This window comes from Centruroides sculpturatus, unplaced genomic scaffold (genome assembly GCF_000671375.1).
Source record: "Centruroides sculpturatus isolate CEXI.00-Female unplaced genomic scaffold, Cexi_2.0 scaffold101, whole genome shotgun sequence".
In the NCBI taxonomy this organism is placed as follows: Eukaryota; Metazoa; Arthropoda; class Arachnida; order Scorpiones; family Buthidae; genus Centruroides; species Centruroides sculpturatus.
This window is the reverse complement of record NW_019384361.1, coordinates 84661-108573: the sequence shown is the minus strand read 5'-3', so window position 1 is coordinate 108573 and position 23913 is coordinate 84661. Positions and strand designations below refer to the sequence as shown.

The window sequence follows — 23913 nt, the reverse complement described above, 5'->3', positions numbered from 1 at the left end:
AATGAGCAAATTCAATATTAATTAATATTAATTAATAAAGATAATAACTAAATTTTTTAAAATTGAAAAAAAGTTTACTTTTTTTTTTAATTTCCTTTTTTTAAAGATTTTTTTAATTAGAAAATCTCATACTTCTATATTGTTGTTTCTATTAACTAACTTAACCTCTTCTCAGTCCAATTTTTTTCATCTTGACCATCAAAAAGTATCAATTTTTTTTACTATTGATATTTGATATATAATTAATTTTGATGAAAAATATGCAAAACATTAGCTCCTATACAAGTCAAATCATCAATATCCATCAACAATTTATAAAATTATAACTTCTCACAAACTCTAAGCTGTTTGAAAGAAAAACTATCAGAAACAAATTACAGAGATGCTTTCAGATACCAAAACAAAACTACATTATTGGAACTTAGATATATGTTAAACTATAAGAAAATGCCTTGTTTATGTTCTCCCTTAAAATCATCAAATGCAAACATGTATTTCCTTTAGAGTGTTGAGAAATACAGGTCTCCTGAAACTTATTGTGAAGACAAAAGAAAATTGTGTGAAGTGAAAACAGTTTGAGCTTACGATTTAAGATCAAATCTTAAGCTAAAACTGTTTACTAGAATAAAATGTAGAAAATAAAATATATTTTTACAGAAGTTTATTTTAAATCTTATGTATGCTTTATTACCAACTTAAAAATTTCTTCTAGATGTGGACCCCAAACATTGCTGCCACAAGTCAGCAGGGTCAATTTTTCTAGATCTGGATATATAGCTTTTTTTTTTTTTTACACAGGAAAAATACTGTATTATATTAAAAGAATATTCTCAAAAACAACAATCACCTGAATATGTATCTCCATGTCTTGATCTAGGCGACAATTTTCTTCCAGACATCCATTGTCCTCTGCTATGTGAGGGTAAGCTTGAAGCACTGTTTTCTGATGTCGGCGATGAAATAGATGAATCAGCACTACCACTAGAGTACTGAGCGGATCTAATATGTCGAAATTTTGATACTGGGGAATGGTGCCGATGGCAATGGTCATGGCAAGATTTTTGTGTGGTACCTGTTGAAACTTATTTAAAAAAAAAAAAATATTAAGACCAAAGAAAAATAATTAAAAATTTATTATTATATCAAAAAAATCTGAGAATTGTTTTATTAAACATTATGCATTACTAAAATAAAACTTTTTGTATGCATTTAAAATTTTATTTCTATGTATTCTATTCATAATATGATGAATAAGATAAACTATTCTGTGCCATTAAGTTAGTTTGAAATATAACTGAACATGATAATTTAAATATTATAGAGATAAAATATAAATGCAATGTAATGATTGAGTAACCACATCACTAATAGTTCTAAATAGCCAGTTCTTCTAGTTCTGTTGGTTCTAGGACTGTGGGATTAGGTCCAGATGTCTTGTCAGCACACACAAAATTACGGGAGCTTCTGGACATAATTTTGGCCAACTGTCCAGAAGATGGCAGCATTCCTATATGCAAGGAACATAGATCTAAAATTTACAAAGCTGCCAACAATCTTTTTGGTTTAGCTGATGAGATTATCTGTTCTCTCTCTAGCTGCTCCAATAGTGATGTCAATATATTGAATAAAGTAATCGATAACACAGTGCAGAAATCTCTTTCAGACCCTGTTAATAAATTGGAGATGTAGGTCTCTGAACAGTTGGCTTTATGATTGATGAGAAAATAAACAAACTGGTCAACACTACAAAAAATACTTCTCCAACTAGTCTGCCAACCTCTTCTTATGCAAGTATCACTAGGATTACCACATTCAACACTAAGATAATACAGAACATTGTTCAAAAACAATCCAGTACTAGTGCTAGTGCTCATGCTGTTTTTGTTTATCCCAAGGAAAACATTAGTTTTTCACAAACTGCTATTAGACAAGCTCTCATGGACAACATTAAACTAAGTCAGTTTGGGATATCACAGTTCAGCGTCCAGTCAGGAACAATGGAGTTTGAATACAGTTAAATACAAAGGGTGACAGTGACAAAATGATGGCTGCAATAAACAAAGTTTACACATTAAAAAAGATAAGTTAGACATTATGTACTCTGCAGCCCTGGAACAAAAGGTAATTCTACTAAATGTCCTGGGCAACACTGTCACCAGCATCTTCACTGAGGAATTCTACCACCAGAACACAGCTATCAACAAGACAGTCTTCAGGAATTTAAAAAAGTTCCTGTGTTCTTAACAAAATAAATCACATTATATCAGACACTTCTAGATTGCATGTCATCCTGCAAGTTACACACAGTTTAAGAAACATGCTGATTACATGCAACAACAACACATTAGTGTGCATTGTCGATGACTAAATTCCTTTAACCTGCTGTTACAAATGCAGTGATTATGGTCACTTAGCTAGCAAATGCACAGAAAAACAACATTGTAGCCATTGTATGAGTAACCACAGCTATAAGGTGCTGTATACATAGTGAGGAACCATGCTGCATCAACTGTGTAAAGGTCAACAACACTTTACCTGATGGGAGCAACACAAGACTGCACATAATGCTTTCTCTCAAAAGTCCTCTATTACCAAACACATGAAAATACAAGCTACCATTAGAACAAACTATGAATAATACACCCACATACAACACTAACATAGGTAGCTATAAGATCATACAAATTAATGTACAGAAATGCAAAGCTGCCTGCTCCCTCCTCACCCTCATGTCCACTACACATGATACTGACAATCATTCTCCAAGAGCCCTTTACCATTAACAATAAGATAGTCAGGTTCAATGACTAGAAAATCTTCCCAGCCCAGGATCCTGGCTACTGCACCAAGGCTGGTATCATCATAAGAAACAAGAACATTACTGCCTGCTTTGTTGCCCAACACACAACCAAATAATAACCATAGTTTGCATTACTGACAACAACATTCACTTTCATATTTGTTCTGTCTACATTCCTGACACAGCAGACATTGAGACAGCCATTAAGGATGTACACCTCCTCAACACATACAAAGACAAACCTATAGTAATTGGAGGTGATTTTAATGCCAAGTCTGTAACTTGGCTTAGCCATATTGAAGACTCTAGGGGGTACCATAATCAATGAGACCATGGCCCAGCATTACCTTACTTATCTGAACACAAGCACCCTTCCAACCCTACTCTTGTACGAGAGGAAGTTGGATCGATCAATTTAACTTTAGATAACAAGCACATTGCCCCTAGGGTTGAACACTGTTACACTTCTTACATAGACTCTGCCAGTGACCAAAGGTACAGTACATATTCATAAACATTCTTACTTCTAGTAATACTTGTACTGATAGTTTCCACTATACACACACTAACTGGCAGTACTTTTGTGACATTTTCAGGAATACCTGGCCTGGCACTCCTCACCACAGTCACTACTGTCAGGATATTTTAGATGTTCTGGTCACTAGATTCACTGAAACAATCACTTACTCTTACATCGCTGCCTCCAAGCTCAGACAAAGAACACACAAAAAGGTTCCTTGGTGGATTGCTGAGCTTGACAACAAGAAAAAACAAGTTAGAAGAATAAGGAAGCATCAAACATTCAGTGAATGATACAGGAAATACTTACATCTTTTTAACCTCTCCTATCTGGCCTGTTTTTTGTACATTTCATCGGAATTATTTTGCAGCCTACAGCATGTGTTATAATGTTATACTGTGTATAAGGGTCCCTCCTTTTTTCACCTATGTCTTCTCACGAGCCATGTTATCCTAATTGTCACTATAATCTCAGGACTGAAGAGAGGCATTAAGCCCAAAATGCATATCCTTTCCTATTAATAAAACGACCTTTTTCCACTAAAAGTTTTCCTGTGTGATTTTTTCTCAACAGCAACCTTATGCTAAGAAAGTACATAAATAGGGAGGCAGTTTAGAAGTGAACAGGACCCTAACATTAGGCTTCACTAAGAGAGCAGTACAGACAAACACAATGCTTACAAAACCCTTATTAACAAAACCAGAATGAACAGTTGGAAAGACTATTGTACCAACACATGTATTCACAACCTTCGGTTAGATCATCACTACTTAGTTTTCAAGGAAAAATGCCAACTCCACACCCCCTCCACTATTCAGCTCCCAGACGGACACTACACAAACAATACTGAAGACACTATCATTCACATTCTCACTAGCTTATATCCTTCTGAAAACCTACTTGAAGATGACAGTACTCAAGCTGCTAACACAAGTTTGACACACACTCCTCCTAAAACCAACAATGACCACAGCTTCACTTACAATGAGATTTGTAATGCCATCTGCTCACTCAATGACAACAAAACCCATGGCCTTTATGGCATAACCACTAGGATGATAAAACATACATTTGAGGCCATTCTGACAGCTTTTGTTATTCTCTTCAACATCTGCCTGAACACTGACCTTTCTCCTAGTCAGTGGAAAAGGGCTAGTGTCAAACTTATCCCTAAACCTACCAGTGCTAACACTTACAAGAAATGCAGATTGATCTGCCTTCTCCCTACTTTGGGAAAAGTGTTAGATGGTCTCATGATTACCAGGATTACTCGGCATCTATGCAAGTGTATGTAATATATGTATGTATGTCAAGTGTATGTGTGTGCACCTGTGTATGTGTGTGCACCTATGTAAATGCAAGGATCCTGCATGAGAATCAGTTTGTCTTCTCAAAAAACAAAGGCACAGTAGATGCCATTAAACAAGTCACTCATTATATCCACCAGACTAAGCAAAACAACATACACACCGCTGTCATCATAATTGACTTTAGAGGTGCTTTTGATCATACCTGGTGACCTTTTATCTTGCATATCTTACATGATCATCACTGCCCTCAAAATATTTACAAACTTCTTTAGTCTTATTTTACTGACAGGAGTGCAGGTGTTTATACAACTCAACATAACATTGTCCCAATCACTCAGGACTGTCCAGAGTAATCCAGGTTTGGTCCTGGCTGTGGAACGTCGCCTGCAACTTTATCCTGCACCTTAACAACACCCTGCTTCCTGGTTTCTGCATCCAGGGCTATGTGGATGACACTATAATTTTAGCTTTTCACAGGAACAGTGATTGCTTACAGGACATATGAAACAACATTCTCAAAACAATTCACCAGTGAAGCATTGCACACAGGCAACCCATTAACAGAGACAAATGCAAAAGTATGATTGTTGGTAGGGACACTCCTTTTGTCAGGAAACTGACCATGCATTTAGCAGTACATAGTATAAAGCAGACAAAGTAAATTAAATATTTAGGTGTTATTCTTGATGAGAAGCTTAACTTCACACCCCACATCAAATATATCACAAAACAAAACTAAAATGATGACCTTGCTAGTACAGTAGAGCATCGGTTATCCGAAACGTCAGTTATCTGAAAGAATTCCAGTCGGCAAATTTAAATTTTTGCTAGTGCTGTGGCACTGCAATCTTTGGCTATATCTTGGGCAACTCAATATTTTTTTTGTTGGTGTGTGTGTTTTAGCTGGCAGCACTGGCACTTTTGTGTGGTGTTTTTCTGGGAACTGTGTGTCGTGCTGAATTGAACGTTTTTGATACTAGATTAACTTCTAAAGTATAATTTTTTTTGTTTTTATATTTTTCAATATATTTATTTTGTTTGTAAAAAATAAAGAAATAATTTTTAACGATACAATAGCCATGATTATTATTTTAAAAAGTTTACGTTAGGCTTAACATCAATGAAAATTCAACGCGAAGCGACATGCAACGGAGAAAAATTTCAACATGGAATAGGTTAATATATTTTTTCGTACGTAATTGGTTATCCGAAAAATAAATTATCCAAACAACCCCAGTTCCCAATTGATTTGGATAAATGACGCTCTACTGTATTTCCAGAAACACTTGGGTCTCAGCACTACCAAACTCATTTACAGGGGTGCCATTCAACCTGCCCTCCTTTATGCCGTTCAGGTCTGGGTTCACATGGCCACCAAAGTACACAACATATGTAAACTGTTACCTGTCCAGAGAACTACTGCTCTCTGCACCTGCTAGGAGTATAGGAATGTATCAATGTATATTGATAACGTTCTATTGATAATGTCAGATTTGATCCTATAGATTTTGAAAATAAGAAAATCACTTGGAAGGAAAACCTCACCAACATGCCCTGGCAAAAGTATAGTGACTCAGATGTTGCTAAAATTATTAAGGAAGGTAAGATACCTTCTAGTCTATTTCTGCTTGATGACATAAGAAAATTTGGCATAGATAAAGGAACCTGCGACTATCATCCCTCTAATCAGCTTTCCTCTGACGTTTACTTCAAAGATCCAAAGGATCACCTGATGTTTAGAATTTACACTGACAGCTCCAAAATGGGTGAAGAGGTGGATGCTGCATTCATAGTTTACTCTGCTTTAGGTCAAGAGCTTACTCAAGGACGCTTCAAATCAGGTCCACACTGTTCAATTGCTCAGGCAGAAACATTAGCTATTTATATGAGCTTGATCCACATTAGGCATAGACAGGACAAAAGATACTTTGTACACTACTGCATATGCTCGGATAGTAGGGTAGCTTTACACATGATATCCAGGTCCGATAGCTGTTTTAAACTTGTGAATCTCATAAGTTTGAGGCAATCACATTCTTAAACACTTAAATAACAACATTAGAATAAATTTTCAATGGGTCCCAGGTCACATGGGGGACCTTGGAAACAAGGCCGCTGACAGTCTTGCTAAATCGGCAGCTGAGTCTACAGCCACTAGCATTTTCAGTTACATTCCTATTTCTTTCATAGTGTGTGGTTGCAGCTTTCCGTCTTATATATATATATATATGTTTTTTTTTTTTTTTTTTGGCTATTTTTCTGCAGTGGGGAAAAAGAGTTGGCAACCTGTCAAGTGTAGAGGAGGGTATTTAAGATGACGTTGACTGGCTATGAGGCCTATTCAGGGGATCGACGAATTGTACAGAGCATTGGTTTTTTTCGAGGACAGTTTCAGGTGCGTGAGGTGCAACACAAATTGGATTCAAGATCCATCGACAATTTTTATCTCGGATTTTTGCCTTTGGATCTCACATATTATTTAGTGCCCTTCAAGTGATGTGTGTTGCTGAATATCTATATGGAACCATTGTCATACATTGAGAAGGATTCTTTTCTACTGTGGTTTCTTTGTTCCTGCAAAGAATTGAAATACGGCGTGTGAACTATCTGTGACTATAGTATTGTAACAGTGAGAACTTTTAGTGCGTGTAGAATTGTATCTTGTGGACCTAGATATAATTGTACAGATACCTATATATTTTTGTTGTTTGTATAAACTTATTGTTAAATTGCCTCTTTGTGTCTCTTCCTCACGTGGTAATTCATCTACACCTACAATTAGTGAGAATATTAAGTCTTGCGATTTTCCACATCTGGCGTCCGCGACAAAATTACCATGTGGTCTATAATGGAAACAAAGACGGCAGATCATTTAAGTGACAGCACGCAATCTGAGTCAACCATGAACATTCCAGGAAACCATGACCCAGCAGCAGCAACCCCAGTCGTTACGGGATAACTGGGGATGATTCCGACATTCTCAGGTACTTCAGTAGATAATGTATCTGTTATGGACAAAGTGATTAATACGAGCATTATGAATAATGCCCGGGCATTATAAATAATGACCAACAAAATCGGGCATTGTAATAAATTTCAATAATTTATCAAATTGACCGGTCATTATGAATACTGCTACCATCTAGTCGGGCAAAGTGATAACTTAATAATACGTTGAGGAGTGATCATCCGACATACGTTAGCCAATCAGAACTTGCATCTTACTTGCTCATGTGTATTGCATTTAGTACTGAATTTTAAATTTATGTGACTAGTAGTTAATCTTTCTTCTTTGACAAAAGTAACGATCATGGAGGAATCATTAAGTGTTATGAATAATCGCTTCAACAACCGATTAAACGAGTTAATAGCAGAAAAAGGTGACAACAATCAAATTTTTACAAAATCAGCATATTTGTCAATGATACAAACAGTTAGAGTCAAAAATGAAAGTTACTTCTAAGTTACCGGAAGAATATCAGCGTTTATGTAGATATGACGTTATATCTATCGGAAATTTAGAAAAAATTAATTATGCCTGTAAAAGAAGGCAATGCGATTAAATATTACGTTCACACGGAAGAAATATTTCAGATATTGCACGATGCCCATATTGCTATTAGACATGACGGTAGAAACCGCATGGAAAAAGAATTAAGTACGAAATATAAAAAAATTACAAGAGAGATGATCATAATTTATTTGAACTTGTGTGAAATTTGTCAGAAAAAAAGAATGTTCCTAAAAAAAATCTAAATCAGGATGTTATTAGTATTACAGAATTGGTGAATGAAGAAGAAACAATCCAAACAATTGATCCAAAAATAGAAGAAAAAATAAGAAGTGTGTCTAAAACAAGGGCTTTGTTTAATCTTAAAAAGCATGCAGAAAAAATGATTAATACATCAAATTCCAAATACACAGCAGCCAATGTTGGTGATACAGTAAGGATTCGTGTATCTGATGTAGATCAAGCCCGCAGTGATGGAAAAAATATTTTAGATGTCGTTGTTGCGGTTAAAGATAAAAACCTTTACAAACTGGGTACCAGTTTGTAAAGGTTTTTATCTTTAACTGCATATTATCTTTAACATGGCATATTAAATCTATTATATTCCAGAAACCAATTTGCTGTTTGTAAAGAAAACTTCATTTCTGTTGGAGATGTACCAGGTGCAGAAATTTCGCTTAGAAAATGTGCAAGAATGTCATCGATTTCTGAAGGCCACAACTATAGTTGATGCTACTGAAAAATTGAAAATCTAATAGATGCAAATCCTACCAAAGAAAAAAAAAATTATGTACAGTAATTCCAAATGTCATGAAAATCTTAATTGCTCAAATAAATAAACTAAAAAACATTTAATTTTTTATATAATTTATACCAAAAATTGTTAATAATACTTTTCGTTAATATTAGTTTAATTAATATAGTACTTTGATATAATTTACAAAAAATAAATATTTCTAAATGAAATAAGTGGAGTTTTTTAATCAAATTTAAAATTCTGTACTAAACGCTGTAAGATACGCACACGCAACTCAGCGTGCTGATTGGCTAGTGTATGTCAGATGATCACTCCTCAACTTATTATTATCACTTTGCCCAACTAGGTGATAGCAATATTCATAATGACCGGTCAATTTGATAAATTAATCAATATTTATCACACTGCTTGCCCTATTTAGTCATTATTCATAATGCCCGGTCATTATGTATAATGCCCGATTAATCACTTTGTCCATAACATATCCATCAAGCAGTTTTTTGATATTCTGGAGGAAGTGTCAATGATCGCCGGGTGGACAAGCAGAACTCGCTTAGCTGTAGCCCAATCATGCTTGAAAGGAGAACCTTTCGGCCTGCTGTTGGACTTACGGGAAGTGTACCGAAACGACTGCAACAGAATTAAGATGTCTCTACTAGGTAGCTTCCACAGACAGAAGTCGACTGATGGAGGCACATTGAAGGACTTCATCAACATAAGACAGAAACGTAATGAGTCAGTGGGTGAGTATAAGGTTAGATTGTGTATATCGTTTGAAAGAATGGTCTGTGCAAACCCACACATGGCCACGTTGAGAAGTGAGATGTTAAGCAATCAATTCATCCGAGGGATAAACCCAGACTTAAGAATGAAACTGTTAGAGCGCGAACCAAAATCATTTGATGAGGCGATTGAATTAGCCGAGAAATTGGCAAAAATCGAGCAAGCCTGCGGGCTCAAAGAAGTTCAGGTAGGCAGTGTTGTTGTACCACCTCACAAGGAATCAACTTCCCCCGATAAGAGTATCATAGCCGAATCCGAAGTTGCGGCTCATTTAGCTAAGTTGAGGAGACCGTATCACAGCTGTCTCAGGCTGTCTTGGGATTAACTGGTGGGCCAGTTGAACACAACCCAACTAAGGCCAAGGTCATACCTGGTCAGGATAGGAGATGTTTTGCCTGCGGAAGTAGGGACCATCTATGTGCCAACTACCCGAAAAATTTAAACTAGAATGGAACTACCGTGGCAGCCAGGATGGTGGTTCCGAAGTGAATATTCAACTGGCAAGTGAACCAGATATTAATAACCACAACCCCCCGTTCATTTCCGGTGAGATCAATGGCCGTGCACTGAACTCATTATTAGACACCAGTGCGGAAGAATCGCTTATAAATCGTTGTGAACTGGATCACCTAAAGGGCAGCTCCCTTAATACCAGCACTGTTAATGTATGGGTGAAAGGGGTGTCAGGTGGTGTTATGAAAAGCAATGTAGAATTATTAACTAATGTAAGGTTGAACGATAGGGCATTCCCCGTGAAATTTATCATGGTGGATTCTGTAATTTTGGTGGGTAATCAGGGCATCCTTGGTATGGATTTCCTGCATGCTTACCCAGAAATGTTAATTAAAATTGCACGCCTCATGACTAGAGGGGACCCTCTGGCTGAGAAAAATCTGGTCTTTGCACTTGCTTCTCTTCGTGAAGCACCCAAGCCACCAAACCTCACTATGCAAATTGACTTGACTCACCTCCCTCCAGATCGGGTTGTAGGGGTACAGCAGATCATCAAAGACTTCTCTGATATCTTCAATAAGGCGGTTGAAGAACTAACAGGTACCACTAAGTATATCCGTGACTTTGAATTGTGCACTAGCACCCCAATATATACTCGACAATACCGTATCCTGCATACCTTCTTATCGAAATTAAAAGAGAAAATCCAACAGTATTCAGAGGCTGGCATCATTGAACCATCACTATCCGAGTGGAACTCCCCGATACACATTATCCCAAAGAGCAGTGGGGAAATCCGGATTACCCTGGACTTGCGGAAGGTCAATGAGGTCACCAAGGGACAAGATTTTCCCTTGATGAGAATCAACGATATTTTAGCCCAGCTGAAAGGAGGAAAGGTGTTCTCTGTCCTGGACCTAAATTCTGGCTATTTTCAGATACCTGTGGCCCCCACCTACGTGAAGTGTTTGCCTTCACGACCCCTTGGGGTAAGTATCAATTATGTCATATGCCCCAAGGGGGGAAGAACTCAAGACGCTATTTCCAGAGTGAAATGAATTCTTTACTCTCCAAACATGTGGGAGTAAATTGTTTTGTATTCCAAGACGATGTAGCCTTATTTTCTGAAACTATGCATGATCACCTGGAATTGCTGAGAGAGGTACTCGAGCCTTATCAGGGAAGCTGAGCTAGTTTTGCGACCCTCAAAGTGCAAGTTTGCCGTGACCTGTCTGGTATCTGGGTCACATGATTAACGAGAACGGGGTGACGCTGGATCTGGATAATATAAGTGCCTTTTTAAAGATACCACAACCCAAGACAATGAAAGAAGTAAGATCCTTCTTGGGAGCCCTAAGCTTCTACCGCCCCTTTATATGAAACTTTGCACACATTGCCCTGCCACTCACCAAATTAACCAAGAAGGGGTGCCAGTTCCAATGGTTGGGGGAATGTGAGGATAGTTTACTTAAGTTAAAAAAATACTATCACTACTCCTCCGACGCTGAAACACCCAGACTTTTCATCTGTGTTTCATCTTCACACCAATGTGTCTGAACTTGCCGTGGGGGCTGCATTACATCAAGCATGTGGGGACCAACTCGCACCCGTTGGTTTCTTTAGCAAAAAACTCCACGGTGCAGAACTCAACTATTCCATCGTGGAGAAGGAGTGCCTTGCTTTACTATTGGTCTTCCATCATTTCCGGTTTCTGGTCCTAGGCAGACCAATAATTGTGCATTCGGATCATAAGCCACTTGTGTTCCTAAAAGACATGAACAATCATAATTGGCGACTCATACGATGGGCTATTGAATCGGCGGAGTACAACATTAAGATAGTGCACATAAAAGGGAGCAAAAACAAGGTGGCCAACTTACTTTCTCGTGCTCATAACAACTGTAAAGATCAGCCTGAGGAGGTGGGGGTGAATATTAATGTGGTGTCACCACTGCCAGATGACAATGAGAAAAGTATAGGTGATTTGGTAATTGCATCTCAAGAAACTGATGACCATATTTGTTCGACAAAGAGCATGTTATTAAGTAGAGAGGTGACTGGAGTCCCCACTCACCTACATGACTTTAAGATAAGGAACGGGGTCCTGGTCAAGAAAAGAGCAAATTGACTGAGGCGAGCATGTCAATTGCATTTGTGTGGGTGATGCTGCCCAGATCCCTGTAATAAAACACCACCATGAAATAGGGGGGGCATATGGGAATTGAAAAAACACTAAGAAAACTTAGAGACACCTACTTTTTCCCTGATATAAGAACTAAAGTCAAGAACTATATAACGTCATGTGGGACATGCCAGCGCTTCAACTGAGTCACCCATAAGGCCCCTGTCCAGGAAGTGACCCACCCTGATAACCCGATGCAGGTGGTTGCGGTCGACATGGTTGGACTGGTGCCCGAGTCCCGGAAAGGGAATTGATATATCATTGTGTTCATTGACATGTTCACAAGATTCGTCAAAGCAATCTCAGTACCTGAGATATCATCCAAGACAATAGCTGACTCGTTATTTGAGAACATTGTGTCGTTACGGTGGGGGGGCAGACCCTCATCTCTGACCGAGGGTCAAATTTGACCTCAAAACTAATGACCGACGCATGCAGGTTACTTGGCGTCGACCGTAAGACAACCACTGCATATAGACACACATCTAACGGGACTTGTGAAAGAGCCAACAAGTCAATTATCAAGATGATCGCAAAAATCTTGAATGGTGATTATGCCGACTGGGATGAGTACATCCCTGCCGCATTATTGGCATACCGTAACACCATCCACGGGTCGGCAAGAGAAACCCCAGCTTTCCTAATGTACGGTTTTGATCCAGTGCTCCCAGGTGAATTGAGGGTCGAAGATCCGGAAGCAGGCAGTGGAGGGATCATAGAATATCGTGAGAAGCTGATGAGCAAACTTAGGGTCTGCTGCAGGGCTGCTGACAAGTTTAGTAAGATGCAGCTAAGAGCCAAACGGGGGTACTGGAACAAGAACTAGAAGTTGAGAAAATTTAAAGTGGGGGACCTGGTGCTGGTGAGAAGACCATCAAAAGTTCATCATAAAAAGTTTCCCCCATGGTATTTGGGCCCTTTCCGTGTGGAACGCATACTCAGCAACATGGTAGTCAAAGGAAAAAAATTTGAGAAACGAACAGACCATCCATATTGACCGCTTAAAACCGTTCTTTGGACCAAGGAACAACTATACACCACCTAGAAAGAAAAAAAGGTCAATCAAATGGACTGAGGGTGATTGTGATTGTGAGGATAATGAAGAGGTTGACTCTTGCCAAACAAGTCAACCAATTCAATACTACAGCCCTTATGCCGATGACCCACCTCAGACCTCGGAGACCTGCACGACACATCGGAAAGTCAAGATCAAGTCCATGCAATGCAGCAAAGGGATTATCCCTATAACTTAAGACAGCGACAGGTCGATTATGTCACCTTAAATTGAGGGTACTAAATGTAAATAAAAGAAAATTTAATAAGGGGTTTTCCTTTAATTCTATTTCTTTGGGAGGGACTATGTGTGGTTGCAGCTTTCCGTCTTATATATATATATATATATATATATATATATATTTTTTGGCAATTTTTCTGCAGTGGGGAAAAAGGGTTGGCAACCTGTTGAGTGTGCAGGAGGGTATTTAAGATGACGTCGACTGGCTATGAGGCTTTTTTCCCTTTTTTTTTCGAGATATCAATGAATTGTACGAAGCATTGGTTTTTTTCGAGGACAGTTTCAGGTGCGTGAGGTGCAACACAAATTGGATTCAAGATCCATCGACAATTTTTATCTCGGATTTTTGCCTTNTTCGAGATATCAATGAATTGTACGAAGCATTGGTTTTTTTCGAGGACAGTTTCAGGTGCGTGAGGTGCAACACAAATTGGATTCAAGATCCATCGACAATTTTTATCTCGGATTTTTGCCTTTGGATCTCACATATTATTTAGTGCCCTTCAAGTGATATGTGTCGCTGAATATCTATATGGAACCATTGTCATACATTGAGAAGGATTCTTTTCTACTGTGGTTTCTTTGTTCCTGCAACAAATTGAAATACGGCATGTGAACTATCTGTGACTATGGTATTGTAACAGTGAGAACTTTTAGTGCGTGTAGAATTGTATCTTGTGGACCTAGATATAATTGTACAGATACCTATATATTTTTGTTGTTTACATAAACTTATTGTTAAATTGCCTCTTTGTGTCTCTTCCCCACGTGGTAATTCACCTACACCTACAATTAGTGAGAATATTAAGTCTTGCGATTTTCCACAATAGACATGCACATCAAGAAACAAATTTCCATTCTCTGGAAAGACAATTGGGATCACGACACCATGGGTAGGCTCACCTATACTTTTATTCCCAGAGTCAACACTATTGTGACCCTTCCACACTTTTCCTCTAACTTCACCATTACTCAGCTTCTTACAGGCCATGGCAACTTTAAACACTATCTGCATAGGTTAAACCTTTGTGACAGCCCTCACTGTGAATGTGGACTGCATGAGAACTGAATGCCTATCCACTTAATTTTCCATTATGATAGATACACGAACATTAGGGATAGCTCAATAAGAGCAGAAATTTTAGAGAGATACAACTCACCTTGCACACCACAACAACTCATTCAGACACATACAATGTCCTATCACTTACTTTCATTCATATCCCACAGCAAAGCCCTTGTGGTCTCCCTTCCTGATGGCACTCACAACATACAGGTTTCCTCATTTCATTGTATAGTTCCAGTTAACGTTAATTTAATTGTACAGCTAGTTCTTTTCTGTTGTGTATCTTCCATTGTTCTTCATGTTGTCTTTAGTCTTCTTGTAAGCAATGAAAAAATTAAAAAATAATAATAATAAAATTAAAATAATTTGCATCTTGCTCGTAAGTCTTTTGTCGTTGCATGCTCTAGCCTGTCTGGTTGTTGTCCTTGTCACTATTCTTATTTAGTAATAAGTTAACTTTGAGTTACTAAAACTAGTTTCAAGTTGGTAATAAGTTAGATTTAAGATAGCTATTTAATTTTAAATTACCAGTATTCTCTTAGTTGTTTCAGTTAGATTATTCTGCTTCTTACATGGCTTACTAGCTTAGTTTCTGTATTATCTTAGTATTCATTTGAAGCCTTTACTTTAGTTTTAAGCTTTAAACTTTACTCTGTTTAGCTTTTATGTAGCAGTACTACTTATTAATGTATGATTACATTCAGACTCTTTTAGACCCACAGCTTTGCAGCCTAAAAACTGCATGCCAACTTTAATCATAGAGGGAGTTGTATCCTTACGTACACTGCTCAGAGGAATCCTTCCTTTCTCTTCTATCTCCTTACCCTCCTCCTTCCCTTCCCCTCTTCCCTCCCCTTCTTCCACTGGCTAAAAACTTTGTGTACAGCTGTTGTCTTTTGTTAAAATAAAAATAAAATAAAATAAAATAAATCACATAACTAATTCAAAATTATTACAAAAATATTTTTGATATCATTATTTGAAACTTACTTAAATTATCAAAACTTGAACTAAATTTACAAAAACCACAATTCATGCATTGATTTTACTTTTATATTTACCTTTATTTAAATCTATTGATAACTGTTAAATATCATGCACAAATGATTATTATATGGCTATTGATAAATTATTATAGTTATATGCTGTTATATTGAAAAAATAGTTGTTATATTCGTATGGAATATGATAAATACAACAAAAACTATTACTGTGCTATTGCACAGTAATAGTTTTTGTTGTTTTAACCTACAATAATATTGTTAAAACACTCGCATATTGAGTTTGAGCATGGGTGATACGTGGTAGTCATGTTGTGTATTATGTATAGGAGTTTGCATGCTTTCTGGAACAGCTTAGAAGTGAAATTACTTCCATGGTCTGATATAATAACTTTGGGGCACCCATACTGATATATAATTCGGTCAAATATTGCATTAGTTATCGACCTAGCAGATTGATCGCTTATAGAGATGATTTCAGCATATCTAGCGAATATATCTATAATAGTGAACAGATATCTGTTTCCTTAGGGGTCACATGAAGTGGGCCAATGATATCAGTTGCAATCTTTTCAAATGGGTACTCAGTGATCTCCATTTCTTGATATGGAGTGCGGCGGCAGTGTAAGTTAAATTTCTGACAAATTATGCATTCCTTGATGTAACATCGAATGTAGGCATATAGGTCATGGATGTGATAATGGCAGTCAATTAAGTTGCAAGTCTTTTCAATGCTGAAATGATTGGCAATATTCGTATCACAAACGGCTTTAATAACGTCCTTTATCATGTTTTTACCAACGCACAGTGTCTCCATTGGCGTAACACATAACGTCCCAGTTTAACATGTACTAATATGCCACCCTCTAATTGGTATTCGCATGGGATGCCTTCGATAATTACCAGAGGTTTAGCATTTTGACTCACACGACTACCCTTCATTTTCTTGAGGAACTCATCCTCATCTCGCAAATTTACTATCTTCTCCCAAAATTTCTTATCAGTAGTATTCATATTACATGTTGGAGAGGGCTCTGGTTTGAGTTTCAGGCATGAGAGCCAGTCACCAATCAGGTTTAGTTTACCTTTTATGTGACTTATGATATAATTGTAATCTAAGAGCTCCATTGACCAATGCATCAGTCTTTTATTACAATTCTGCATGTTTTTTATATAAGCTAAGGCAGTGTTTCTCAAACTTTTTTGTCTGGTGGCACACTGAAATTATTAAACAAAATTCATGGCACCCCTATTATTTTTATTATGATTATGTTTTTTTTTTTTTTGNTACTTTTTATTTTTGCTTTTTTACGGTTAGTAAAGATATGAAGGATGAGAAGTCTTTGAAAAAAATAAAAGTTTTTTAAAGTAAGTAAGTTTATTTCCAAACAACACAAAAACATTTAAAACAAAAGTTATTATTATAAAGGTATCTGGTGATAAAATGTGAACTTAATGTGAAGTATGCGCCTGATGGTGTTTGTATATTTCTTTGATATTAAGTTGTGTTTTTGAGAGACATACCATCATCTCATTTTCAAGGGCCTTTAGTTTTTCTCTCTTCTTTGTTTTAATATTTACGATTGTAGAGAATCCCACTTCACAGAGATACGATGTGGAAAACTGCAATAAAATATTAAGTGCTTTGAATCCTATATTGGGATGTTCCTTCATAATTGTTATCCAAAATGAATTCAGACTCATTTCTGAATGCTTCAATCTTAACGTACGATCGTTACCTATATCAATTAATTCTTCGGCTTCTGCAAGACTGAACTTATTTCTAATGTTGTCTCTATAAAAGGATTTCGAATCCAGTAGTACAAATTAACTTATATGTCAGGTAAATAATGGTTAATTTTTTCTTCTAACGGCATTAAATGACAGTAAATAAGTTTTTGCTAATTTGTATTGTTATATTTTCCTTTGGCAACTTGAATAAACATTTCTACATTATTTGCATTTACTTTTATCTTCCACATTTTTATTTTATCTTTAAAAGCTTTAATTTTATCTACAGATATTAAAATATTTTCATTTCTACGTTGCATGCTTGAGTTTAACTTGTTCAGGTGATTAAATATGTCTGTTAAATAAGCTAGTTTGGAACACCCAAGAATCATTTTGTAATAATACACAAAATTCTGGTTTGTTTTCATGTTGAAAAAAATATTAATATTTCTTCTTTAGGTTCAGAAACACGATTTAATATGCAACCTTTTGAAAGCCATCTCATTTCGGTATGAAGAAGCAGGTTATTATGATGAGATTGAATCTCTTCACATAGTTTTGAAAATATATGTGATTTTAATGGTCTAGCTTTGATATAATTAACCATTTTAATGATTTCTTCTAACACTCTTTTGAGTTCAGAGCCTATTGTCTTTGCTACCAATGATTCATGATGAATGAAGCAGTGAGTTGTTACAATGCTTTCGTTTCGCTTTCTAGAGTATGAAACAAATCCTTTTATAGTTCCAATCATTGAAGGGGTGCCACTTGTGCATACACCCACGCAAGATTTCCAAGATAGACCATTTGTATTAAAATATGTGTTCATGATATCAAAAACATTTTTTCCCGTAGTAGTTTTTTTCAAATTCCTTGCAGCATAAAAATTCTTCCAAAATTTCATCATCTTCAATAAATCGAGTGAAGGCAAGAAATTGTCCTTTACCACCGATATCAGTTGACTCATCCAACAGCAAACTAAATAATTTTGATTTGATTATTTTATTTATAACTGATTTTTCAATATCACTAATACGTCTACTCATAGTGTCATTTGACGAAGGAATCATTTTTATTTCTTCTTCTGCTTCAGCACCAAAAATTGTTCTCACAATTGCTGTACAGGCTGGGCAAATCAAAGTTTTGCCAATAGTATAAGGCTTCATTTCTCTCGTGACTATTTCTGCAACTAAATAACTGGCTTCTTGAACGCGATCAGCAATTGTATATTTTTTTACAAAACTTTTACTTTGTTTTTCTTGTAATTTTATCAGATCTTTGAAATATTCAAGAGGTTTATAGACAAGTGATCATGTTTTGTAGAGAAGTGTCGCAATAATTTACTGGGAATCATAGCTTCATTTGATAAAATCAAACCACACATAATACATTTTGGTCTGGGAATTAATTTATCACCACACCAGGTAAATCCCATTTTTAGGTAACTGTCTTGATATAAGCGAGTTTTTACATTATTTTTTAATGCAACATTTTTACGACAACTTACTGTTTCTGTTTCTTTTGTTTCAATAGTGCTTGTTTGTTGCTCAACGTTAAAAATAGTCAAATTTTCACTAATAGAGCTCTCAATTTTTGATGATTTACTAATAGTGCTAATTGATTCCTTAGTTTTGCTACCAGTAACCACTTCTTGATCATTAGAATCTTCACGTTTTCTTTTTTTAATGAAAAAATTATTCATGATATTGAACTACATAATTAACTTCAATATTTTATTATAAAATTTAATTACAAGTTAATAATTTATTTTTTCTTGCTGCAAAGAAGAAAGAATGTTTGTATATGATGCTTTTTCGTTTTTGTCTGAACATATAACAATAATAAAAACAACTACTTACTGCATTCAACACATTTATATTGCACTTCTACTCATTGCAGGAACAGAAGAACAGACAACTAGTAACTAGTTTGTTTTGTTTCTAGTATTCACGTGTTGCCAATTACCGAGTCACTGAGACAAGTGGCAACGTAACAAGATTAGTAGAAAAAACCAATATTCACTTTTTTTATAATTGTTTTAATTATTTATTTAATTTAATACTTTAATTCAATTATTTTAAGTAATTTTAATTTAATTATTTAAAAATTTCAGGGCACCCTTGTGGCGTACTTGAAGCACCCTAAGGTGCCGTGGCACCCGCTTTGAGAACCACTGAGCTAAGGGCTTGTGATCAGAGTAAATTTGTACATCCTGGCCTAATATGATAGTTTTAGCCTTCCAGCATTTTAAACCTATGATAAACATTCCTTTTTGATAGTCGAGTAGTTTATTTCAGCTCCATGAAATTTCTTACTAAGATAACCAATTGGCATAAACTTTCCTTCTCTAACCTGACCTAACACTATCCCAGCGCACTGATCAGAAGCATCTGTGTACACGTGAAAGGGGTTGAAAAAATCAGGATGGGCTAGGACCAGGGGGTTGGTGAGTATGGTCTTAAATTTTTCAAAGTTCTCCTGACAACACTTTTCCCAGATGAACCTTTTTCCTTTCTTAGTTAACTCAGTCAATGGAAAGGCTATCTTCGTGAAATTCAGGACAAACTCTCTAAAAAATCCTACCATGCCCAAGAAACTGCGTACCCATTTTAAATCTTTAAGTGGGTTGACATCATGGATAGTGCACATGTTTTTAGGATCAGGGAGTATACCATTATGATTAATAATATGACCCAAGTAACAAACCTCCTCCATAATGAACTTACTTTTCCATGGATGTAATTTTAGGTTGGCCTTATCAAGCAACTAAGATGTTTGTCAATAGATTTAGAAAATAAAACTGTATCATCCTGAAAGATGAAGCAATTTATGCCTACAAATTGGCCTAGGAGGTTAAACATGACATATTGAAAATAACGACCACTATTTCTCACCCCTTGGGTAACCAACACATTTGATACTTTTCCCAAAGAGTTGAGAAGGCATAGATATGGCTCACAGAGGGATGTAATGGTATTTGGAAATAGCCTGACTTTAAATCAAGGACTGAGAAATACTGACTACTGTGAAATCTACTAAGAATTTCATCAACACGAGAAATGGGAAATTCCTGCGGGGGGTGGATAACCTCATTTATCTGTCAAAGGTCTAGAGTCATTCGCAACTCACCTGTCTTTTTTTCTATTATGTGGATCAGAGAGTTCCATTCCGAGGAACTCTCTTCTATGATACTGGCCTCTACATATGAAACAATCAACTTTCTAAGCTACTTCATGTAACCTCTGGGATCCAATACTGATGAGTGTTGGTTGGGTGCTGGGAATCAATGCTGGGTTTGTGAGAGAATAAGGTGGTTCCTGTTAACTCATTGGTAGACCTAGCAAAACAATTGGGATATTTTTTAAATATGTTGGAAAGTCGTGTTGAGAAAAGAGTTCACAAGCCTTCTAAATTTGGTAAACTGACAAGGGTGGAACTGGAACAATCGAACATTGGTTTACAAGAGGTCAGGGATGCTCTGCCAGAAGCTCCCTTTACTTTATTGAGTAGGTTGGGAAGTTTGGTTATAACATCAACACCTAAAACCCCCTCATACTCCAGCTTATCTAGGAAATGCATGCATACTAATGCGAAAAATGTGAATGATTTTGGAATACTATGGTGGCATGGAACAGATGTTTACAATTGTTAATTACCCCATTAATATCTCTTATTCCGAAATTAACATTCTCTAATTTTATTTTCTTTAATACTCTACTAGGGATCGTTTCTAATGGAACCAAATTATATAAGGAATGTTCGGCTCCAGTATCAAGTAGGAACTTCATTGTTCTCCCAAAGATGTGGCCTTCAATAAGAGGGAGGCCTTTGTCAAATACAAGAGTTTGGAGTCAGGTTTATTACGACGTCAGGCACACAATACTGATCCTCAACGTGCTTTTTTACTAGTTTAAATTTCGCCTGTTTCATTTCAGGCAATTCCATGCAATATGAGTTAGGTCACTGCATACGAAGCATGCACTTGGTTGACTATTGTTATGGTTTTCTTGGGTACATAATAGATGGTTAACAGATTCAGTCAAAGCCCTAACTTCACCTTCTAACGTTTTTATATGATCGTTATCCTGGTTTTTAGTAACATTGGATATTATTTTGTTTTGGTCCAAACTATCAGAAGGTGGTTGTACTGCAAGGTTCACATTTCTCCATTCTCTGAAACCATCACAATCTAATTCAATCTATTCTTCAATCTCGGATAACTCAAAAGCCTCATCAAGGGTTTTTGGGTTACGCCTTAGGATATTACTTTTAACCTGGCTGTAGAGTCCCTTCACTAAACATTCCAAAATGACGTTGTCTTGTAAGGAACCAAGTCAGAGCATGATTTTTATTTTACTTTTATTTTTGCTTTTTATTATATTTTGTTTGGGGCTTATGTTTTGTTAGGACGAGGGTTTCCTCACCATTCACCTTAGAAACTTAAAAATAGAAGAGAAACCAACTCACCAACAAGAGAAAAGCGCCGTAGAAAAAACTCACGCACACTTGCGCTCCCGAGCGGAAAAAAGTAAGTCCGCACCGAGAAAAAGGGGGAGACCCCACAAGCACAACTTAGGGACTCGCTAAACCTTAAAGAATAAAAAACATCCCCAAAATTGTCAAAAAGAATAATGTAAAAGGTTAGCGAGTATTGTCGGAAAATAGGCTGCCAGACAAATAGAAAAGTTTATTGTTAGCAAATAAGTATGTAAATGAGGGAAGTGATCGCATTCAGAATTGTGACGTCACCTCACAGTATAAAGACTGAACCTCAAGTGAAGATGGACGAGGTGAGCTTCTGATAGCAACAAGCTTGGTGAGCTTCATAGCAGTGAATGAGAGAGGTGTCTGATAGGATCATATAGTTCCAAGGAGATTTTGAAGTTATTCAATTTGTGGATTGACGAATAAAGTCTTGAGAGTTGAGGAAATAGGTTCCTAGTATATTGAGGTGACGATTAGGACCTTTAATACATAAGAATTATTATTGTATATAAGTTAAGTCTTTGAATTTTGTCAAATTCCAAAGGGGAATAGATTTAAGTTAGAAACTAGATTGATTTGAGTTTTGTCGGGCTGATTCTTATTGATTTTCATTGAATAAATTGTTGTTTGATTTTTACTAAATTTTGTAAATAGTTTATTACTAGAAATTAATTAAATATTTGGTTTGTTATTGACAAACTTTGTCATTATTAAATTTCGGTGCACGCTAAAAGTCCAGGCCTGGCACACTAACGCGAATCCGCGTAAAGTACCTGTTAGGGAACAGCTATTTCCGGCACACAGTTGTGTCGATAATTGTTGGATAAGTCGGAAAAATAAAATAGTACTTTACAGTCTCTTAATATTGTTATTGCCTTTGATAGCTCTCGCAAAAAGGATTCTAGTTCGAATAATATAGTCCATCATTGACTCATTATTCCCATCTAATGTTCATTAGTTGATCTATTATATTCCTCTCCCTTAAGGTTTTTCTTTCGAAACACTTTATAATATCCCTTTTTATATTTTCAAATGAGAATAGATATTGTTCAAGTAAACAGAAAAACATATCCAAAGGCTCTCCCTTCAATTTTGCCTGGAGAACTGCTATCTTAACATCGTCCTTCCATTCCACTAATTTTTACATATTTTCTACCGCCTGGAAGAACTGTTTAATGTTCACCGAATCACCTTGAGTATTTGAGAATGTGGGGATCATCCCCAAAAACCCTTTCATCACCAGGGAAGGACTATATATGGCTCCTTCATTAGGTATAGTGCTCTCTGCTTGACAATTCGTTGCCATAATACAAAAATAGGACTAGTACAATTACAGATGACACAATCATGCTAAAGGTATACAAAATAAGGGACAGCTAATAGGACAGAGACAATACAACAGGCCCAATGAGCCATTAGGGCTGGCATCATGTTGCAGATGCCATTGTGATGTGAGGTGTGAATAGAGTTACAAGATACAACTATATATAAGAAATATCTTCATTTCGCGTGAATTCAGACAGGTTTTTGGGATGCCAGCTATTCTTTGTCCCATTATAAAAGTATAATACAAGCCGTACTACAATTTTTATCGGGTTATCATCATTCTATTTTCACAACACAATCAATTCCTTCAATAATTTTACAATACATATAACTATAATTACACGCTTACAACTAACTACGACTAATTACAACTAAGTGAGGGAGAATTTAAGAATCAGAAACCAATGATAGGATAGAGCAGTGATTCTCAAACTTTTTCGATCCACCGCCCCCTTTGTTCCATAAAGTTATACCCAACGCCCCCTAACCCATTTTCTCTGGTGTGAGAAAAGAATTGGAAATATTCTTAGGAAAACTTTTCTATAAATCTCACACTTTGTGCCCTTACTGTACATTGTTCTCATCATCTGGAAACCATTAAACGCAATGTTTCCTCTTATCAGCCCCAATTTTGCCTTTGGTCACCGTTCAATACCCTGCCTCTATCATAGATCTATTCATCGCGCCAGAAGGG

General features: G+C 36.4%; 1 protein-coding gene across 2 annotated transcripts in view; it reads right to left on the bottom strand.

Moving 5' to 3' along the window:
• LOC111641066 overlaps positions 1–23913 on the bottom strand; it is a 100410-nt gene that overhangs the window by 15204 nt on the left and 61293 nt on the right. For both annotated transcript variants that reach the window (XM_023387190.1, XM_023387184.1), the window contains one exon: positions 848–1081. In XM_023387190.1, coding sequence (XP_023242958.1) covers positions 848–1081 — 234 coding nt within the window. The remainder of the gene's footprint in view (positions 1–847; positions 1082–23913) is intronic.